The sequence below is a fragment of the Grammomys surdaster genome, unplaced genomic scaffold (assembly GCF_004785775.1).
Source record: "Grammomys surdaster isolate TR1022 unplaced genomic scaffold, NIH_TR_1.0 332989, whole genome shotgun sequence".
Classification (NCBI taxonomy): Eukaryota; Metazoa; Chordata; class Mammalia; order Rodentia; family Muridae; genus Grammomys; species Grammomys surdaster.
The window spans coordinates 3,173-22,467 of record NW_021628175.1 but is presented as its reverse complement, the minus strand read 5'-3'; the positions used below and the strand labels follow the sequence as shown (position 1 = coordinate 22,467).

Below are 19,295 nucleotides of genomic sequence, written 5' to 3'. Positions count from 1 at the left end.
GTGTTGTAAGAATCTGAGGGCATGTGTTTTTCATTCCAACTCCCCTTTTGGAAGATTCTTCCAAGCCAGTTGAGTTTCCTGAGGACAGCATATTGGGTGTCAGACAGCACAAGACAGCAGATTCCTTAGGGAAGCCCTAAGGTACTGTCTGCTTACATATTCCAGAACAGATAAAAGGGTTGTGCTCTAAAGCTGAGTGTGTGAGCTGAGAAGAACGTAGCCAGATAACACACTACAGCTCAACGGACACACTGTCTGACCTAACAGGTCAGATATGAATATCTAGTCTAAACACCCCAATATACTCCACCATCTACTTCATCTTAATCCATACTAGGTCAAAAAGGAAACACACACACGAAAAGTCTGCTTTAACCTGAAATAATTCTGTTGATATTGGAATTGCTTTCAGTGGGACATTTGCTTTAAACCACAAGATATCTCCATCTCAAGTACAAAATTCCCTTCTCCCCCACCCACCCACCCCAGCCAAACAAACAAGGAAACAAACAAAACCCCAAACCCACAAACTCAGTTTCAAATAAGTTTGGAAGAAAGGAGACTGTAAATATTTACACAGGGGGGCAAGAAGTAAATCACAAAACTATTTACAAAAATACACAAGCTTATATGCATTAACAATTTACACCAGTTCACAAAAATATTAAAACATAAAAAAAACACTATATAAATTAAAGAACTCAAAGGTGTGGTCTAAGACTTCCTAGGATGCTTCTCTCATGCAGGTCATGGTTGAAAATCAGGTTTTGCTATCTCAGATTCTAAACTGTAAAAACAATCATTTTTTAAAATCTCTGAACATGAACAGTACTAATCAGATAAGGAAAAGACCCTCTGTGCACACCAACATTATCTTGCACACATTAAAATATATCATTCTTAACATTTCCATAACACACAGTACTGACGATCACATGCCTCTAACCATTTGGACCATTTGGAAGTAACTTTCTGACATACTTCAGCTTTCTTTGTTACTTTCTTGCATTCTCTGCTCAGGTGACACTTTGCCAACATACTGAATGGGTGACCAATAGGGCTGGAACAGAGAAATGGACTTTACCAGATCCTTCTCTTGAATTCACTGCTGCTTCCAAACTGACAACCGGCTCTCCTGTCTCTACTCACCTTCGAGGTCCCTCCTCTGCACAGAATTAGTCTTGGGATTTTTTTTTTCTTCTCTAAAACCTGATCCTACATTTTAAAAACTGTTTTACCACTGTAAGAAATGTGCAGGCCCTGCCCTTGGGACTGTCCCAGGGACTTCTCCAAACAGTATTTAAAATACATGAATGTATGTTTTAAAAGAAACTGAATTTAGTAAGAAATAAGGCTCAGATTAGATTTATTAGTAAGAACACGATGCCCCTGGAGCTTTTAGCCAGGCCCCTAGACTGCTATCTAGGGACATCTACTTCAATCTAATCAAACCATGGAATTTTGCCCAAAAGATAAAATCCGGAGACATGGCTGTGAAATAGCAGTGGATGAGATTATGTTTAATGTGTAAGGCAGTTCCACTTTCGTGACCATAATGCTCCAAGCCAACACTTGAAAATAACATTCAGTTCCTGTGTTTGTGAAGTCACACACTAGGCGGACGACACTGAGGTAACCTGGCTCACAGTGATTTGCCATCCAATTTCTGCCCCCCCAGTGTTAGAGAAACACGTGGGCAAAGCTGTTCAAATAGCTGAATCCAAAGTTAAGGCTGGTGCTACATACAGTAAATAACTTTAGACTTTATCTAAAGTTTGTTTTCATACTTATACCATTAATCTGAATTATGATTCTATCTTTAAAATATTTTTATGACTTTCTAAACCCAGAGGATGTTATTAATAAAGAAGTCGTTCTAAGGAATCAACCTTAGTATTTATAAAAGAGACTTTAGTTTCAGGAGCAAAAAGTTATGTGTGACAAACTAATCCACAAATATCACAATTGGCCTGGACCTTGTAGCACTTCTCTTCAGGAGAGGCCTGGAGTTACAGAAGCGACTTGTGTCCCTGTCTGTGGCGCTGGCCTCTATCCCTCCATCTGTGCTGCTTAAAATAGCGTTCAGGGCTAGTGTGGTTTTCAAGAGGCAATGAGTTGCCTCCATGACAAAAAAAAAGATGACTAGAGCTTAAAAACATAAAAAGATAGTGTCTGCCAACACATCTACACATCTGTATGCCACCAGGTAGAGGCACCCATCAGGTTTCTGGACACTCTGACAGTCACGTCTGCACTTTTAATGCAGACGTCTAAGTTCCCACAGACTTTTGCATGTATTGGTGTTTCCAGATATCTGCTTTGGACTTCATTGTACCCCTCTGGTCAATCTGGGAAATAAAGAAAACCTTGTAGACTATCTTCAAATATGAACGTGTTCTTAAAACTTTACTTCTAAATATATAGCCTTAAAATGCAACTATATGACCTAATTACAAAGACTGCCATAAATCTAATCTTTCACAATTTCAAAGCAGTAACAGCAGCAGGATTTTAGCCTCTTAAAAGATTTCTTCCTTTGCTCTAAATAAAAGATAATCCCATCCTAAAAAGCCAGAACAGCAACCATCCAGGAAATGGAATGGAATCTCCTGTGTCTCCTACCGAGTATTTAAAAGATACAAATGTACAAAACTCAAGTATCATCATGATTTATGGAATGAAATGCCAATCTAACTCATTCTAAACACAGGACAGCCTTACCAATCTCTGCTGTATAGGGTGGGATGGGCCAAGAAAACCAGAGAGAAGCTGGGCCAGAGAGGTGCCCTGTCCCAAGCCCAATAAGGAATGCAACTTTCAAAAGAAAGTCCTGGGTATTCACATGTTTAACATGTCTAGAGAGTTAGAAAGAACTATTCTGAAATGCTGGTGTCAATGACAAACGCGACAAGCCTGTGACCACACAATGAAGGGAGCCAAGCCTTCACATGACTCCCAGAATGCCAGTGGATTAGATGGGACTGTGTACTCAGGGGACAATGAGCAATGTACAGTTTCCTAATAGACAATTTTCAGGAATTTTACAAATTCCCAGAGAATCTGTACTCTAGGTTAGAAACATAATAGCATGTACATTTATATCCCTAAGAAAATTTATTTATCCAGTTAGACCATGCTGATCCTTTCTTAATGAGAGTATTTTGGATGACTATTTTACTGGCACTAGAGTGTGCTGACCTTCTTGTCGGCCATGCAGGCGGGTCGCACACTGAAAGCACTAGTGATGCTCTGTCGTTAGCAGAGCTCACTGATGATAAAAACATCATCTGCTTCCAAAGAAAGCTCCTTAAGCTTTAACTCAGGAGCTCTCATCCTGTCAAGTGAAGAATTATCGACAGTGGAGAATACGGCTCACGCTGGACTTGCTACTTACAGTGATGTGGCACTAAATGTTGAAAATCCTAATTCCTTTCACCTTTTAATCCACTAGCAGTCTAAGTGGCGTAGCTCAGGGATCAGGGAGGTTTTTTTTTTTTTCTCCTCTCTAATTTAGAATACTAGACTCCTTTGTGGAAGGGGATAATGAAGGCAGAGTGGAGAGTCCACCTGGGCATGGCCCGGTACAGGGGAGTGGGGACACAACAGGAAATGCAGAAGCCCAACAGGAAATAGAGGCAAACTGCTCTGAGCTAGGTTGCAAGTACTAAGAAGGAAGGTCAAAGTTAAATTCAGTGGGTTAAAGGCAGTCCTCAGGGTCCTACAGATCAGCCTTGTAGAGCAAGTGGGGTCTGCGGCCGGCGAGAATTTCTTTACTAGGCTTTCAGCACAGCACTTTACAACCATCCAGATCTCTTTAAGGACAGACAACACAGCCTAGAGATGGATGAGGCGGTAATGAGTGGGAGGGGGGGAGGTGGTGATTTACTTTTATTATGCTTCTTTCATGTGGCCAGGGGATTGTAGCTTTTTTTTTTTTTCTTAAATCTTTTTGGTTATTGAAAAAAAAAAATAGAACAGTCCACTGTCCAGCAGAGGCTGCTTCAACTCTATTGCTCCCGCGGGGCTCATTCTGCATGGATCTGTGTGTCAGGATGTGGCAAGGACAACTCTGTGGGCAGGAAGGCCCCCTGACCCAATGCTGTGGCGTATGTCCTGCTCTGTGGATGGATAAAGCCAGAGGGCACATAAGGCCCCATGCCTCCCCCTCCAAAGCCTCCTCGCTGGTGCTGGGGCAGGGAGTGGTAATCCTCCAGGTTATCATACTGGGACACAACAGTCATATTGCTCTGGCGCTTGCTGTGCGTCTGATACTGGTATAGCACGCTGGGGTCCCTCTCCAGGTTCTGGGTATGGTGGAGTTTTAGGCTGTGACTCCTCTCTGGTTTGGGAGGTGGGACCATAGACTGAGAGAAGTGTTCCTCCTCCTTGTAGCAGTCTCTGGAGTGTTTCTCAGGGGCAGGTGGCTGCCTGGCTCGAGGCCTGTCCAGATCTTTGGAAAGCCTCACTTCCTTGTGGTTCAGTCTTAGAGACTCCTGCCCTGATGTGACATATTTCCCAGAGTTATGGTAGTTGGTTGGCTCAGAAGTGTCTGGCATTCCTTTGGACCCATAATCTAACTGGCCAGCTCCTTGGGGATAAGGTGGTCCATTTTTTGATTCACATAATTGCCTATGGCTTGCTTCCTGATGCGCCCTGTGCTCTGGGAGGCTACAACCCATATCGTGAAGCTTTCTGTTCCTAAGGCTGCTTTGCTTCTGTGGGAGGGATGGCTTTTCTACCTGGGTGCTGCCATACCCTCCATGATGGTGAGCTCTGTCAAATTCGGACTCTGGGTGCTTCCTGTAGAAACGGTCATCCCCCTCAGGACTGACAGCCTTGGCTGGATGCCGCCCCTCTTTCCCCTCTGCCACAGAGAGAAGTCCAGTTTTCCCAGGATCTGATTTGCTGCGCAGATGGATGACATAGATGCCTCCCAAGTCGTCTTGCACCGCTGGTGTCATGTTGTCGTACTGTGACATGATAGGCCCTTTCACCTTCTGCCGTGCTCGGCTCTCTCTGCGGATGGACTGCATGCGGTATTTTTCCATATCCTCAAGGTCCCATGAGGTGTAGGTGTGCTTTACATCAGCGGTGGGTGGCATATTGACTACATTGTGGTCATTACCAGAGAAATAGCCGGTTGCATTGGCCCGTGGGCGTGGAGGCAAACCGGCATAGTTGTACACGTTCTTCCCTTGTAGCCTTGGATTGTAGAAAGCAAAATCCCGATTGGACAGGCGGTGGAGGGGCCTCAGCTGGACTGTGCCATAGGCATCGACGTCACACAAGGCCCCCTCGGGATTGTAATAGGAGCTGGAGGAGCTGGAGTACGGACTATAACGATAGTGGACCCGTCCATTCTCAAAATAAGGCTGAAGCTGAGTTACGTGATAGTCTGTGCGGGCCTGGGAGGACTGGTATGGCTTATACTGGTAGACTGGTCTTGGGCAATAGGCTGGCTCATCATCTGGGGGAACTTCTGTCCGTGAAATGGGAACAGAACGGATCATGGAAGGTGGGGGTGCATGAAGGGACTGTACCCTCCGGATTGTGGGGTAAGGTAGAATGTCTTCAGGGCAACAAGGGTTCCTAACCGAGGAGCCCAGAGAAGAGACATACTCAACCCGACTACACGGCTTGGAGTGGTGTCCAGACATGTTTCTTCCCGGCGCCACATAGGTGTTGTAACGAGGGCCCATGGAGGCTGGTGGCTCTGATCGGGCAGCATATACCTGGTGTGGCTCCAACTTATTGTGGTGTGGAGGAACACTGTGGGGGCGAAACTGGCAGTTTGGAGTCATATTGAAATGCAAACAGTTTTCTGGACCAAAGGGCTCCGTGGTGACATCAGGCCTGGCAAAGGAGGAATAGGCTAACTTCTGAGACGCATGCTTAGGCTGTGAGATGGGGAGTGGCAAGGGCAACACATCATCCACTGAGGCTGACGAAGGGACAAAGGAGTGATAATTTGAATTGCTGTTGGCGTCTGCAGCGTTGGAGTGCATGGCAGCAGCCATCTTGCTTTCCATTGTCCGTGTTGGGGGAACTGGGGCAGCAAAGCCACAGGAATGGCCAGGAAAAGACTCAGCACGCAGGTGGAGTGGTGGGGCTCTGCTGCTTTCCCGAATCTTCTCAGGCAGTCCCGGTTGGGGAGCAGAGGCAGTCATGGGACACTGGGCAGCAGCACTGCCATCACTGACAAAGATGGGTGCAGGATCACCCATGGCTCGAGACTCAGGTGGCCTCTCTGGAGCTGGAGCTACTCCCTGGACCTGTGGAAAGACAATGATGTTAAGAGTTGTTATTTAATACCCACCCCATGGAGCCAAATGCTAATACATTTATAATGGGCAAACCTAGGCTATTTAGGTGACAGCCTGAACTTTGCCAGAGCTCTGCAGTTACACTGAATCTGACCATGGCCTGAAAAAGAGTATCTGTGTGTCTACATGGTACGCTATTGCCTGTGGTGACATGTACAGTCTTTGCTAACTCATGCTAGGGTTTAAATGTGAGGAGAGGCTGCCTACAATGGTATCTTAATATGCAGAATCAATTACAGGATTAGCCAAAAAAAAAAAACAAAAAAAGTGCTGGGCCCAAAAATAAATATCTTGCATATTGGTCTCAGCACTAAGAAAATCTTATTTAATAAAAGCAGCTGATTTTATCAGCTGGCAGAAGTTTTGGAGTGACTCAGTTCCACGCAGCGGGGAGCTTAAACATCCAAATACAGAGAAGAATTTCAAAGTGACTACTTGTCTGTGGTGGTAGCAAATCAGGGCTTCCTGTCTCTGCATTCTGTCCATCCTGTCTGTGGGCCCACAGATTAAGTATGCTATCCCTGAGAGGTAAGTACCACAAATAGTACCTTCTAGGAAGGACCAGAAATTTAACTCCTTTTGGTTAATGTTACCACAAAACCTGTGGTACTTTTTATCTTTTTAAAGGAGGAACTAGAAAAACCCTCTGGCATTCTGTATCAAACATTCCCTCCCAAAGCAAGTATTCTAACTATGCAACAGAACAGGTCACAGCAGGAAAAAAATAACAAAAACCTCCAGATATTATCACTTCTTATATTTCTTAAAGACCTGGAGTATGTTCAATACGCAGACATCAAGGGTCATCACGGGGCAGTCGCATGACTCTCCCCTGTTGCAAATCTGTGAGGGAGCTAGAAAAGACAGTAACTACTGCATCCCTGGGCTCCCTTTGCCTCCTTCTGTCAGGGTCTCCCTGTGAAAGAGCTCAGTACTTTAAGAGGAGAAGCAGCAAGGATAGCTAAGCTGCAGTCACCAGGGGCTGCTATGTCTTTACCACAAAGCCAACAGCCAGGCAAAGGCAGAGATCTCCAGCTTCAAATGGCAGCTAGTTCATGGAAACCTGTCACCTGACTGAAACCTATCTGAAACCAAAAGATACTATATCTGAAACTAAAAGATAATATATCCTACCAAAAAAATGACATACCTTTGGAAAAAATATACCACTTCACTGACTTCCTATCTTACCTTGTGGGAATTATTTAATCCTATACTTGGTGCTTCTTGTACCTGCCCCACAACTGGTGGCTGCTCTGCAGGCCTCTGGGAAGGAGGTGGGGGGAGGGGCCGATTAGTTCTGTGCGCTCGCTGAAGGGTGGCAGCCACAAAATCAGCAGCAGTGGGCTGCTCAGCCGTGACCCTGCTGGCCTCTCTGGTGTTCATTTCGGCTCTTGCTGGAGTCGTCATCATATAAGCCACGGTGGCTGTACTGGCATTTTCTTCAGGGGACCCAGAAAGAGGGTGGGCTTTGTCCCTAGGCAAAGTAGAAGGCATGGGAGATTTGTCTGTAAGTTCTGAGGAATGATGGGGTTTATCCATACTGGTACCAAGATAAGAGAGGGGCTGATCTCCACTGGAGAAATGAAGTGGAGACTGGTCCTGCTCCAAAAAGGAGACAGTGGACACACTGGTCTTCCCAGCGTGGTCTTCAGGGAAACTTCCATGATCATCAGACTTCTCTGAGTCTGTTAAGGGAGCTGAAGTGCTTCTAGCCTTTTCTGGATCCCCAGATAAATGGTTTCGATGTAGCGAATTCCCTATTAAGTCTACTTGGTGGAGTTGCTCCCCAGAGTCAGTTGTGTTGGAATGGGTGGGACCTCCCATAGCTGCTGTCTCTGGGAGAGGCTGGTTACAATTTCCGAGTCCATTGATCTGCAGGTGGAACTGCTCTGCTGGTCGGTCCGTTTGGAAATAGGTTTTATCTAGAGTAACACTAGAGTAGGAACTAGGCAGTTTCTCTTCAGATGTAACAACTGCCATGTCTCCATAACTAGTACACCCAGCCTGGGAAGTCCCTGGTCTCTTCAGTGTCTGAGTTGAGGCTTGCTGTGCAGACTCAGCTAACGCTAGTGCCAACATTCGGGCGACATTTTTCGGAGGCGGTGGTGGTGGGATAAGAGAGACTGAACTGACAGGAACGGGATCCTGAGGGGGGTCATGGGTAACTGCTCCTAGTGGGAAATTGGGAAAAAAAATTAGAATGAAAAGGTAGCTTATGTTACCCTACACGGAAAGCCAAACACTCCCCATGTGATCACTAAAAACAGGTGCCTTCCATATTTCAAAATGGCAATCCATGATCTTCTATCCCACATGCAAATGCTGGCAAATGCTGCTGAAAACACATCTGGTTCAAAAGGGAAATTAACACAGTGTTTAAAGGTTCCAAGTCCTCTTGAACTGCTACAAAGGGTGGAGGGGGAAGCAGGCCTCCACCTGACTTAGAAAAGGCCACTTAGAATAAAAGCTTCCAGTGCTTAGACTGTGATAATACTTTTACATTGACAGTGTAGGCTGGCTTGTTAACTTGTAAGGCTAGAATACAATATGCATTAGAAGAGAAAACAGAATCAAGAGCTACATAGTTGTACAAAAATTATCCATGAATTCTGACTGTCCAGAGAGTTAAGGGATCCTTTGTGCAGGTTCGAAGCAGGACCATGGGCCTTTTGGGGAGTTTTGTTTGACTGATTTTAGTTTAGGGCTTTGAGCCCTCAGCACCATTCAGAAAAGCATTCTTTGATTCTAGCCTAGCTGTGGAGAAGGCTCTCTTAAAAGGCACAGATGGCACACAGGACGGAAGACCCCTTTTAACTTAGAGAAGGAATGGAGGAGAACAAACGGTACCTGTCTGACTCTGTCCAGAAGGTACAGCCTTGCTCTGACTGCTCAAGACAGGCCGCTCCTCTGTCCCTGGCAACTCTACTTCTTCAGCTGCCCCCTCCTCCAGGGGCTGTGCTTCTGGTTCACATCTCTCCTGTGCCTCTCTCTCACCTGTTTTCATCTTTCCTAGCTGGGTGGGGGATCTATTTATGACATCGCTTTCTTCCACATTTTTGTCCCAAGATGGAGGTGATGCATTCTGAGCTACAGCATTGGAGACAGTACCAATGACTTCTGATACCCGAGGTGGAAGAGTCACTGAAATAGGCTCAGATATGTTCATTGAAGGAGATTTGCTTAGCTTCCGTCCAATCTTCGGAGAGAAAGCATAAACAACCTTTTCCGTAAATGAAGATGGCTTAGAGGACTTGTCATCTGTGGGGCTCAAGTCCAAAGTGAAAAACGGACTCAGTTTCTCCTGGACTGGAGACACAGGTTCAGAACTTGGAGTGCTGCCTGGAGTCTGTGACTGGCTACCACCTGCTTCCACATCCTTCTTACTGGTACTCAGTTTATCCCTGGTATACCCTAATGAATCCAGAAAGGAAGCACCACTCTCCAGACACTCTGACTCAGCTTTTGGAGGACTACATTGAAATGACATCGGATCGAAGTCCAGACTGGCCACTCCAATGTCTGGCGGGCTCAAGTCAACATCCTCAGCCGAATGAGGAGACACAAGAGCTGGGATGTGGAGCAGCCCCACTTCCTCTTCGCTCTCGTTGTCGTGGGGCAGATTGTCATAGGAATTGCATCGGTTTCCCAGCACTTCTCCGTTGAAAGAGGCAGAGAGCGCATCACTGCTGGATCTGGGTCTTCTTGGTCGGAACAACTTGGAATCACCTGGTGAAAATGGACAACAATGTCAGAGCATGACTGTCACGGGACACACAGCACCACAATTAGTCACCTATCTAGCACAGTAGTAATAGTGCACAGGATAAGACAAATGCAACTTTAACTTTTCTTCCCATGAACTGTCTCTGGCTTTACAAACATCAGTTACACTTGTGGTGAGAGAACTTCTAAATAAAACACTCATTAACAACCACATGCACTACAGTCCATCCATAACCTGAGTAAGAAAATGAATGCCAAGGGACTCTTGAATTGTATTACAAATTCAACACTGACAATGGTGTGACTTTGGGCAAGCTCTTCACTTTCTCTGTGTCTTATTTTAATTACTGGCCTTGCATATGACTTGCAAGGAAGAAGTCATAGCTTAAAATAGCACTTTGGGTATCAGACAGTAACAAAATGTTGTTTATTATGGGGAAATATCCTTACGGTACTCCAAACAAGAAGAAACAATATTTCTTCCTAATTAAAAAGCATTTGCACACATTTAATATAGTACTCCATTTACACACTTAAAATACTCCCACTTTTTTTTCTTTTAATGAAAACAGGCTTTTCACAAGCAAATCCAAGCAGTACATATTAGCACAACACTTGCTTTCATAAAGTTTGACTCTGAATTTTAACTTATACTGTAACCACATATCCCTCCAGTATCTGCCAGGAGGTGTTGGTCCTCTTTGGAGGCAGACTCCCTTTAAGGTATCAGGTCCAACTCCTAAGGACCCTTGGAGACCACCATTAATTAACATATGAGTCTCAAAGCTGCTCTGTTACCAAAGCTAAAGAAAATAGTGACACGTACTTTTAAGCACTTACAAATGTAAATGTTTGCTTTCAAACATTTCAGCCATTTTACGTAAACAGAATTCATGCCAAAATACCACATCACATTAGAATATCCATGAGTTTTAACTGAACCATACTTAATGCCAAAAGTACTGGAAGTGGTATTTCGTAGTCTTCTTGCTAAGTATATATTCATAACACTGCTGTGTCCGTGTGCTTTTATGTAATGCAAGCCAGGACATTTTAGTCTTACCATCAACTGCATGGAGAGAAGTAAGGGACTCCTCACTTTTAGCTGAGCGGAGGGTTCCTTCTGCCCTGCCACCTAAATAATAAAAACCAAACAGTGTAAAACCTGTCATTATTAAGGACTATGCAGCTAAAAGGTCTGGGGTTTTCCCTAGCAGTGTCTGTATCTCCAAGTGTGATTAGCTGTGTATTTTGCAGTCATATTCAGCTTACCACCCTAGGATGGAATGTGCTGCATTATTCTGTGCCCAAAGCCTACAAACTTGAGCACAAAGGTGAACTAAGAGATTCCTTTCTTGTATGTTTCCTAAAGATCAACTTGGTAACCTTGGGTGACGTCTTTACAAATCTTCATGTGTATGTGTTCATGTGAGTGTATTCCATGTGTATACCAGTGACCTAGGAGGCCAGAGAAGGCAATGGATCCCTTGGAGCTTGAGTTCCAGGTGCTAGGAAGTGAGCTCAGTCCTTTAGAAGAGCTTTCACCCACTGAGCCACCTCTGATGACATCTTACAGCGGTCCCTAGCCTCAGTGACGGTGTCCTTGTGAAAATAAAAGACAGAGAGACACAGAGAAGGCCCCATGGAGATGCAGGTAGAGGCTGGTGTGGAGCTACTTAGAGGCAAGAGATGCTGGAAGCCATGAGGGGATAGATGAGACAGGACGGTATCTTCCCTAAGAACTTCAAGTGACCACAGGCGGGGTGACAGCTGTCAGACTGTTTCCATATACGTTTGTGCTTCTAGTCTCAATTTGGAGTAATTAGTAACAGCAGCCCCAGGAATATTGGTTATTTTTATTGTATAATCTTACCTGCTAAAGTCCCATGTCTTTCTGACCTGCTGATAGCAAGCACAACAAACTGTAGATACTCTGAGCTCTGTCTCTTATGCTCTCTGAGACCTTCCTAACCATCTCCTCCCGCTCTCTTCTCTTGACAACAATTTCTCTTATAGTTGTTTAAAAATCTCTTTTCTCCAACAGGCCCCTCTTCCCACCCTGCTCTCATCTCCTGAGAAAAGACTCTTAGTCACCTTAAAGATCGGGTGAACTGTACCTTCTTCAACTCCCAAGTTGAAAGTTCTCTTTCCTGGGGGCTGGAGAGCTTGCTCAGTGGTTAAGAGCACTGATGCTCTTCAGAGGACCTGGGTTTGATTCCCAGCACCCACATGGCAGGCAGCTCACAGCCATTATGACTTCAGTTCCAGAGAATCCTCGGCTCTCTTCTGGCCTCCATGAGCACCATGCACATGGAGTGTACACACACAAGTGCGGACATGACATCCAGACACATAAAGTATTAATTTTCTAAAATACAGTTAGCATTCCTGGCCATTACCCTACCCCTATAAGAACTAACAATGCCAGCCAAAGCCGCTAGACATAAAATGCTACTTCAGTTCTAACTGCGTACTGACGGCTCACTTTCTCATATAGACGCTTCTCTAGTTACCCTCTGAAGGCAGGGCTACCTTAATACTAATCAAAATATCTAACATGTGGGCGATACATGATTGCAAATGGACTGATGTAAATGAACTGAGCATTATTTCTAATGGTACCTAAGAGAAAAATGCTACTAGTGTTTCTAGTTTAAGAACATGTTCATATCGGAGCACGAGTTTTAAAAACTATTTTAAAGAGTAATTTGCTCAACAGTTATAGATCTGTCTGATGGAACACAGTACTCCATTGGCTAGTCACGTAGGAGAATGACACTGGTGAAAATAGTTATAAACTTGAAAAGTATGCTGAAACACAGACTTGTTAATTTTAAACATGTGAAACTAAAGATTAAAACAAGTATATAACAGTAGTATTTGCTTATTACCAGCAATGTACAAGCTATGTTACCATAGAGAAGAAATGACACAAATGCACTATTGATGTGTGTTATGAGCTGGTGACAATCACACATGCAGACAGCACACAACTATGCATGCTTTATAGTGAAGTGTGTCATGATGGCATGGGGAAGATACACCCAGAGAAGTTGGCCATGAGGACAGTGGTAGGTGCTGAAAGCCACCAGGCACTCTGCTCCCCAGGACAGGGTGGCTAGGTGCTCACCTTTCAGAGCCATGGCTTTCATCTCCGAGGGCTCACTCTCATTACGCTGCAACTTGCGTTTGGAGACAGAAGACGACTTCCCCAAATTGAAAAAGGAACGCCAGCTGCCAACGGGAGATTTTTTCATCTTATTCTGAGGCCTCTTTCTATGAAACAAAAAGCAGTTTATCAATACTAATATAACCGAGGCTCTATCTCCTCCTACAGAACAAGAAATGAACAAACGATAGAAAGAATGGAACGGCCTGGAGAGGCACAATGGGTGCAGTGGACAAGCCTTCTCCTTCCATGCGGTGCACAGTGCAGTGCAGCTCTGCAAGGCATGGAAGCCAATGTGGAGAGCAACATGAACTACAGCTTGAAAGGCCTCAGTCTAAAACAAAGTGCAAAGAAGACGTTGATAATAAGCCTCCGCAAACAAGATAGTATAGAAAAACTGAGACGACGGGAGAGCAGGGACAGAAGGGAGGGTAGGAATCCAGCATGTGTGCCAGGTTCCTATGAACAGTTAGAATGCCCTTTAAAACCAGATAACCACACAAGCTGATGAAATGAAGACCTAAGAAGTTCAACTAATTTCCTTAATACTGTGAAAGTGTGTGAGGAAATCCGGATTTCACAAAACCCAAGCCTGTCTACATCCTAATGTCTACTTTTTGACTCTCTACTTAAAGACAACTATTTTTAGTAAACCAGGGCTTTAGAAAGCAAGGTGCTGAGGATCAACTCAGAATGAGAAAGAAAGACACCTGTCAACTTCTTGCTTTTTAGTCACAGAAAGAAAACAAAGGTAGAGGATATCCAAAAAGGAAAACTCTGACGTTTTGTTAGCACTACATCATCTAGGGAAACAAGGTCCTTACGTTCATGAGCACAGTTCACGAGGGCAGCAGAAACATCCAAACTAACTTGCACATATATTCGTCTTCCTACAGACCTAGTAAGGGAGTCACACCCTGTTACTAGCGTTTTCTTAGAGAAGCAGTGAGGGTATGAGCTCCGAGGGACTCCAACAAGACATAAAAATATAAAATATAAAATATAAAAGCAGTGCTCCTTATATTGCTTACGTCTCTGAAACCAAGTGACAACCAAAAACCACCGCACAGTGAAACAAAAACCTCACACAAGTTTGTGTGGGTCACACTCACAGCTTCTCTGGGATGCATGACAACTTCTGCACTCATCAGAACAAACAGGAGGCTCTGATCAGGTGGGTCAGGGCTGGGGCAGGAGGGTTTGCATGCCTCAGTGACCAGTGATTCTCTTGCTGGTCAGGAACCAGTGTCAGAGAAGTTACTAAGCATTCACTACTTTCTGAACAAACTACTTCAGCGTAACTTATTTCTAAATTTCTAAATCACATTTCTCAAAGAGAAATGCCAACTCCACGCAATGAATGTGTATCATTTATATTAGCAATTTTCCTTGTACAACTAACTTTTTAAAATCACACTGTTATAAAGTTTTGCAAGATTAGTTTTTATTGGTTCAGTGTCTATATTCGATTAATTATTGTTCTACAACTGCCCCAATTTTAATAAAATGGCAAATTTTAAAGTAACCTATTATCTATAGCCGTGAAGGCATATTTTAAAACAAGACGTAGGTATGTTACCTTTCAAGCGGGAACTCAATGATGGTATGGAACTTCCCTTGAAGTGCAGCAGGCCCTTCTCCTACTTCGATGTACTTATTCTCAGTCACGATGGGAGAAGTGACCTGAGCCTGTGTCCTTGCCTGGGCTTCCTCCAATGTCAGCAGCTTGGTGGATGGAGAAGACACCAACAGGGACTTGGGCCTTGACAGAGAAGCTTCAGAAGGAAAAAGAAGGATGTCAGTGCTGTATGTGTGTATCAGTCTGTCCATCCACCTTCGCTCTCTACTTAGTGACAGTGCTTCAACTTTTCTTTGAGGTTTTTCAATAATAAATATATCACAGTGCTTTATATTTAATGAGAGATGGAAGATGACATTCCAGAGCACGGTGAAATTCTGTAACAATCGAATTCAGCTTCTTAAAAGGTACCAGGTAAAGGTGATCACTCAGACATTTTTAGTTTCAGAAGGATGTTTTTCTCTTTCTGCTCTATCTCCTACCTTTATATATATTAATAATGGAGGCAAGTTTTTTTTTTAATTTTTAAAATCCTTTTCATTATTTTTTTTGTCTATGGGTGTTCTGCCTACGTCTGTACTCTACTTGCACACATTCCCATGGAAGTGGCAAGGAGGTGCTGGTTCTCCTGGAACTGGTGTTACAGATGGTTGTGAGCCATCATGTGGGTGCTGGAAATGAGAAGCCAGTGCTCTCAACTGCTGAAGCACCTCTCCAGCCCTAAGGCACGGTATCTTTAATGTGTAATGAACTCACATCAAAACAGTTTAACATGTAGTACTCAATGTATAGACATACCAAGCAACTGTCAACTCACTGAGTTTGTAACAGACTTGATTTGGCTGCCTTGTACCACTGTCACATCGTAATAATAATTGCAAGGTTCTCCATTCCTTTAGGAAGCTGTTCCTGGTAAGAAGGAAGAAAGCCATACCTGCCCCTTCCTGCATGACGGCGCTGATTTTGCCACTGAAAAGCACGTCCACGTGATTGAGGATGAATTCAACAACCACAGACTGAATTCTCACTTCCATGAAGGCCGCTGTCCCACTGAAGCAAGCCGACTCTATCTGCTTTGATCTGTGGGGTGGATGACAGTACCATCAGAGCTGTGAGAGGAGAGCTAACACGCTATTCTGTAGCACAGAAGTTACAGAGACACCCACAGAAGAGATTGTACTTTTACAGCCCCTTAGCTAACACCTAGATGGCTGCTTCAGGGAGATGTTCGTACAATAATAGTTTGTTTTACTTGTTAAAGTTTTTTTTTTTGATGAACAATGATGCAAGGCTTTTTTTTTTAATTCAAGAAAATGCATTCTTTAAAGTTTGTAAATCAAATACAAATTACCTCAGCAGGTTTGGAGCCCACACAATGGCAAGGTTTTTTGCATGCATGTTTGTGATGGAGCAATAGTCCGCTAGAAGAGACAGGTGTCTCATCAGGAACTCCAGGGTTCTGGAAAATGAAATACAACGTGCTAACTGAAACAGACACTATACAGCAGTGTGGAGCTCACTGGCCTGTACGTCTCTGACAGACAACAGGAAAGAGCCTGAACATCTATTTAAAAGCATAAAAGCAAGGTATTAACAAACCTAAAGATGGCCTGAGCAGTTCCAGGAGCAGCAGGAACAGTACCTAATCTGCTTTTATAGTGAAAAGCCCACTCAGCTGCAATGTCTTTGTTCATCATATTTATTTAAACAGTACTGTGCACACTGAGATTAAATAACTGAGCAGAATATTTTTGCAAATAAAATAATCAGCTTACAATTAAACTACACAATCAGACATGCAGACAGACAGACAGACATGCAGACAGACTCACACACACACACACACACACACACACACACACACACACACACACAAAACCTATCGGTCATCTACAACATTTCTGGAACCCTAGCTACACAGAGATTAAAACCAATAAAAGAGAGTGATGAAAAGACAGTACTATAATTCTATTATTAGAAACAATCATTTACACGTGTGCCGCAATGACCCAGCTATGCGTAATACAAATCTCAGCCTCTGCCTCCTACTATCTATTTGCCAAGTCGTGACTTACCTATAGTGTGGTGGGGGGAGTTGTTGGATGACATCATGGATTTTTATCAACCGTTCTTCATCTGTTGCTGCTGAAACAGCATCCTGTAATAGACACAACCCACCACAGCAGTGAGCTCTGCTGGAACAAGCAGGCATTCCTGACTTGCAATCTCACTCAGGCAAAGTGTGTAGCATCAAGAAGGCACACTGTTCCCACACGCTGTGGCGCTCTCTTGCCACTGTTAAAAAGCATGCTGGTCTTCAATGTCATGCATGCCAAGTTAGTGGCTCAAAGACAGAAATAAGAGAACAACAATTTGAAAACTTCAAAAGACTCAGATCACTTAACTGATGCTGTTTGTTGAGGGAGTCTTTTGTCAGCACAGAACTAATTCTCACCAAGACACATTAACCAAATTAAACCAAAACACATTGTGAATAAAAACACAGCGAAACTCCATGGAGACCTTGAGAGGCTCTACCCCGTCCAGTACTCACAGAGAACTTCTCGTACAGCTGGTAGGTGAGCAGAGGGTTTGGGAGTTCCCGGAAGTACAGCTTACAGAGAGAGCCCACAGAATGGATGTCTTGAACATAAGGTTCTTTCGTCAGGTCGGGGACGTGCTCAGAATCAAATTCATGACTGACCGAGACAGAAGACAAGACAATTACTTTAGTGAAGAGAAGAAAATATACATCATAGAACAGAAAGGAGAAGCCCAAAATGTTCTCTCTACTTCAGAGTTGCTGTGTCCTTCAAATTATTACATATAACAAACCAATATTTAGATTTAAACAAATGAGAGGCTATCTTTTATCAGACATCCATGCGAAATTAAGGACAGAACTTCAATATTAAAACAGAAAACTCTCTAGCCCCAAAGTTTTACCTTCACTTCAGTGACTTTCTATTTCCTTCAAATCATTATATCTCATATATTACCTTTGGATTCTGACACACTTGCCAAGGCACATGCACACAGGTCAGAACACAATTTGGGAATACGTTCTCTCCTTCCACTGTGTGGGCTCCAAGTTGGAACTCGGGTCACAGGGCTTGGCAGTGCCTTTACTTGCTCAGCCATCTCCCTGACCTTCTTCCAACATTTCAAAGAAATAAGATACTACTGACGTACCGAGGAAGTCAGCAAGCACGGTTCTCGGAGACTACAGATAATGAAATGTCATTTAGGTAGAGAACAACCTGGATATTCTTTCCTAGTTTTATCTCAGCCGTGTTACCGATAACCATGGTTATCATAGTTGCTGTTTTTGAAATAAGTTTAATTTGATGAGTTAGATAAGAATAAAAAAGAAAGTGCTATAGAGTTTTACCGAAGTCTCTGGATATTGGAGGCAACGCCAGAGAGACGATATATCCCATCCACAATGCCATACCTCTCGATGAACGCTGTACAGCTTTGAAGAACCTGGGGCACTAAAGAGAGTTTTAAAGACAGAATGGTATTGTTATTCAGTGTAACCAAAGTGATGTTCAAAACATCTTACTGTTCATAAGCAAAATAAAATTCACAAATCAGTCTGTTATTAAAAAAAAAAGATAGGATCTGTTTATTAAACTCGTATCTACACCTGGCAACTTCTAGCCTGGTTCTGTATATACAGCATCCACAGTCTTCAACCACAGGCTCTTGTACATCAAGTGTTTAACGCCACACTACTAACAGACTAAAATAAACAAACAGCAGCTCACCCAATGTTATCCACACCAAGTGATTTTTACCAAGTGCTTGTCCCAACAACATAATTACAAGTGCTGTAACAACACTTTGCTCCTAAACAAGGTTCTTTGACCTCTCAGTCCATGCAAAGGAACAGCTATTTCAGGCCTGTGGGCTATAACAAAAATTTGAAACTAAGTGATAAACTTCTATAACCATTTAAATGTTACACAGGCCAAGGCTTAGCATTCTTCATTTTGTAATGCAGATTAAACAGAACAATTAAAGGCTCCTAATTGGCCGTTTGTTGGTGTTAGTTAAAATCTCTGACAAGCAATGTTTGGGAGGCAATTACTTGGTCTGTAGTGAGATACTATACTAAGGGAGAAACACCAGTAAATGAGGCAAGTTAGATTGCTAGTGAGACAGGCCAAGCTACTGAGTTCACAGTATGTTACCACATCATTTCTTTACTGTAATAGTACCTTGATTTTCCTGCCTTTGGTTGTAGCTATGCAGTCCACCTTTCAAATCCTATCAGATATCATATTTTACTCTTAAAACCTGAAGGTCCTTGTGATTAAAAATCAAAAAGCAGTGGCAAATAGTACTGAGTACTTTGCATATCAAAGACCAGTCCTTACAGTGTAGACATTTCAAAACTTAACTTCCTTGTTTGATTTCTTCCTTCCTCTCTCCCTCCTTCCTTCTTTCTTTCTTTCCTTTCCTCCCCTCCCTCCCTCCCCTCTTCCTTCCCACC

At 43.5% G+C, this 19,295-nt stretch overlaps 1 protein-coding gene across 1 annotated transcript; it reads right to left on the bottom strand.

Moving 5' to 3' along the window:
• Nucleotides 1-3,925: 3,925 nt before the first annotated feature.
• On the bottom strand, nt 3,926-18,291 carry LOC114616694 (rho GTPase-activating protein 32; the record flags this gene model as incomplete). The annotated part of the gene is made up of 11 exons (XM_028762124.1): nt 3,926-6,272; nt 7,515-8,497; nt 9,174-10,052; nt 11,113-11,184; nt 13,180-13,325; nt 14,798-14,993; nt 15,732-15,877; nt 16,149-16,256; nt 16,873-16,955; nt 17,352-17,496; nt 18,189-18,291. Coding segments are annotated over 11 exons (5,108 nt in total), but the record flags the coding sequence as incomplete, so codon positions are not given.
• Nucleotides 18,292-19,295: the final 1,004 nt, after the last annotated feature.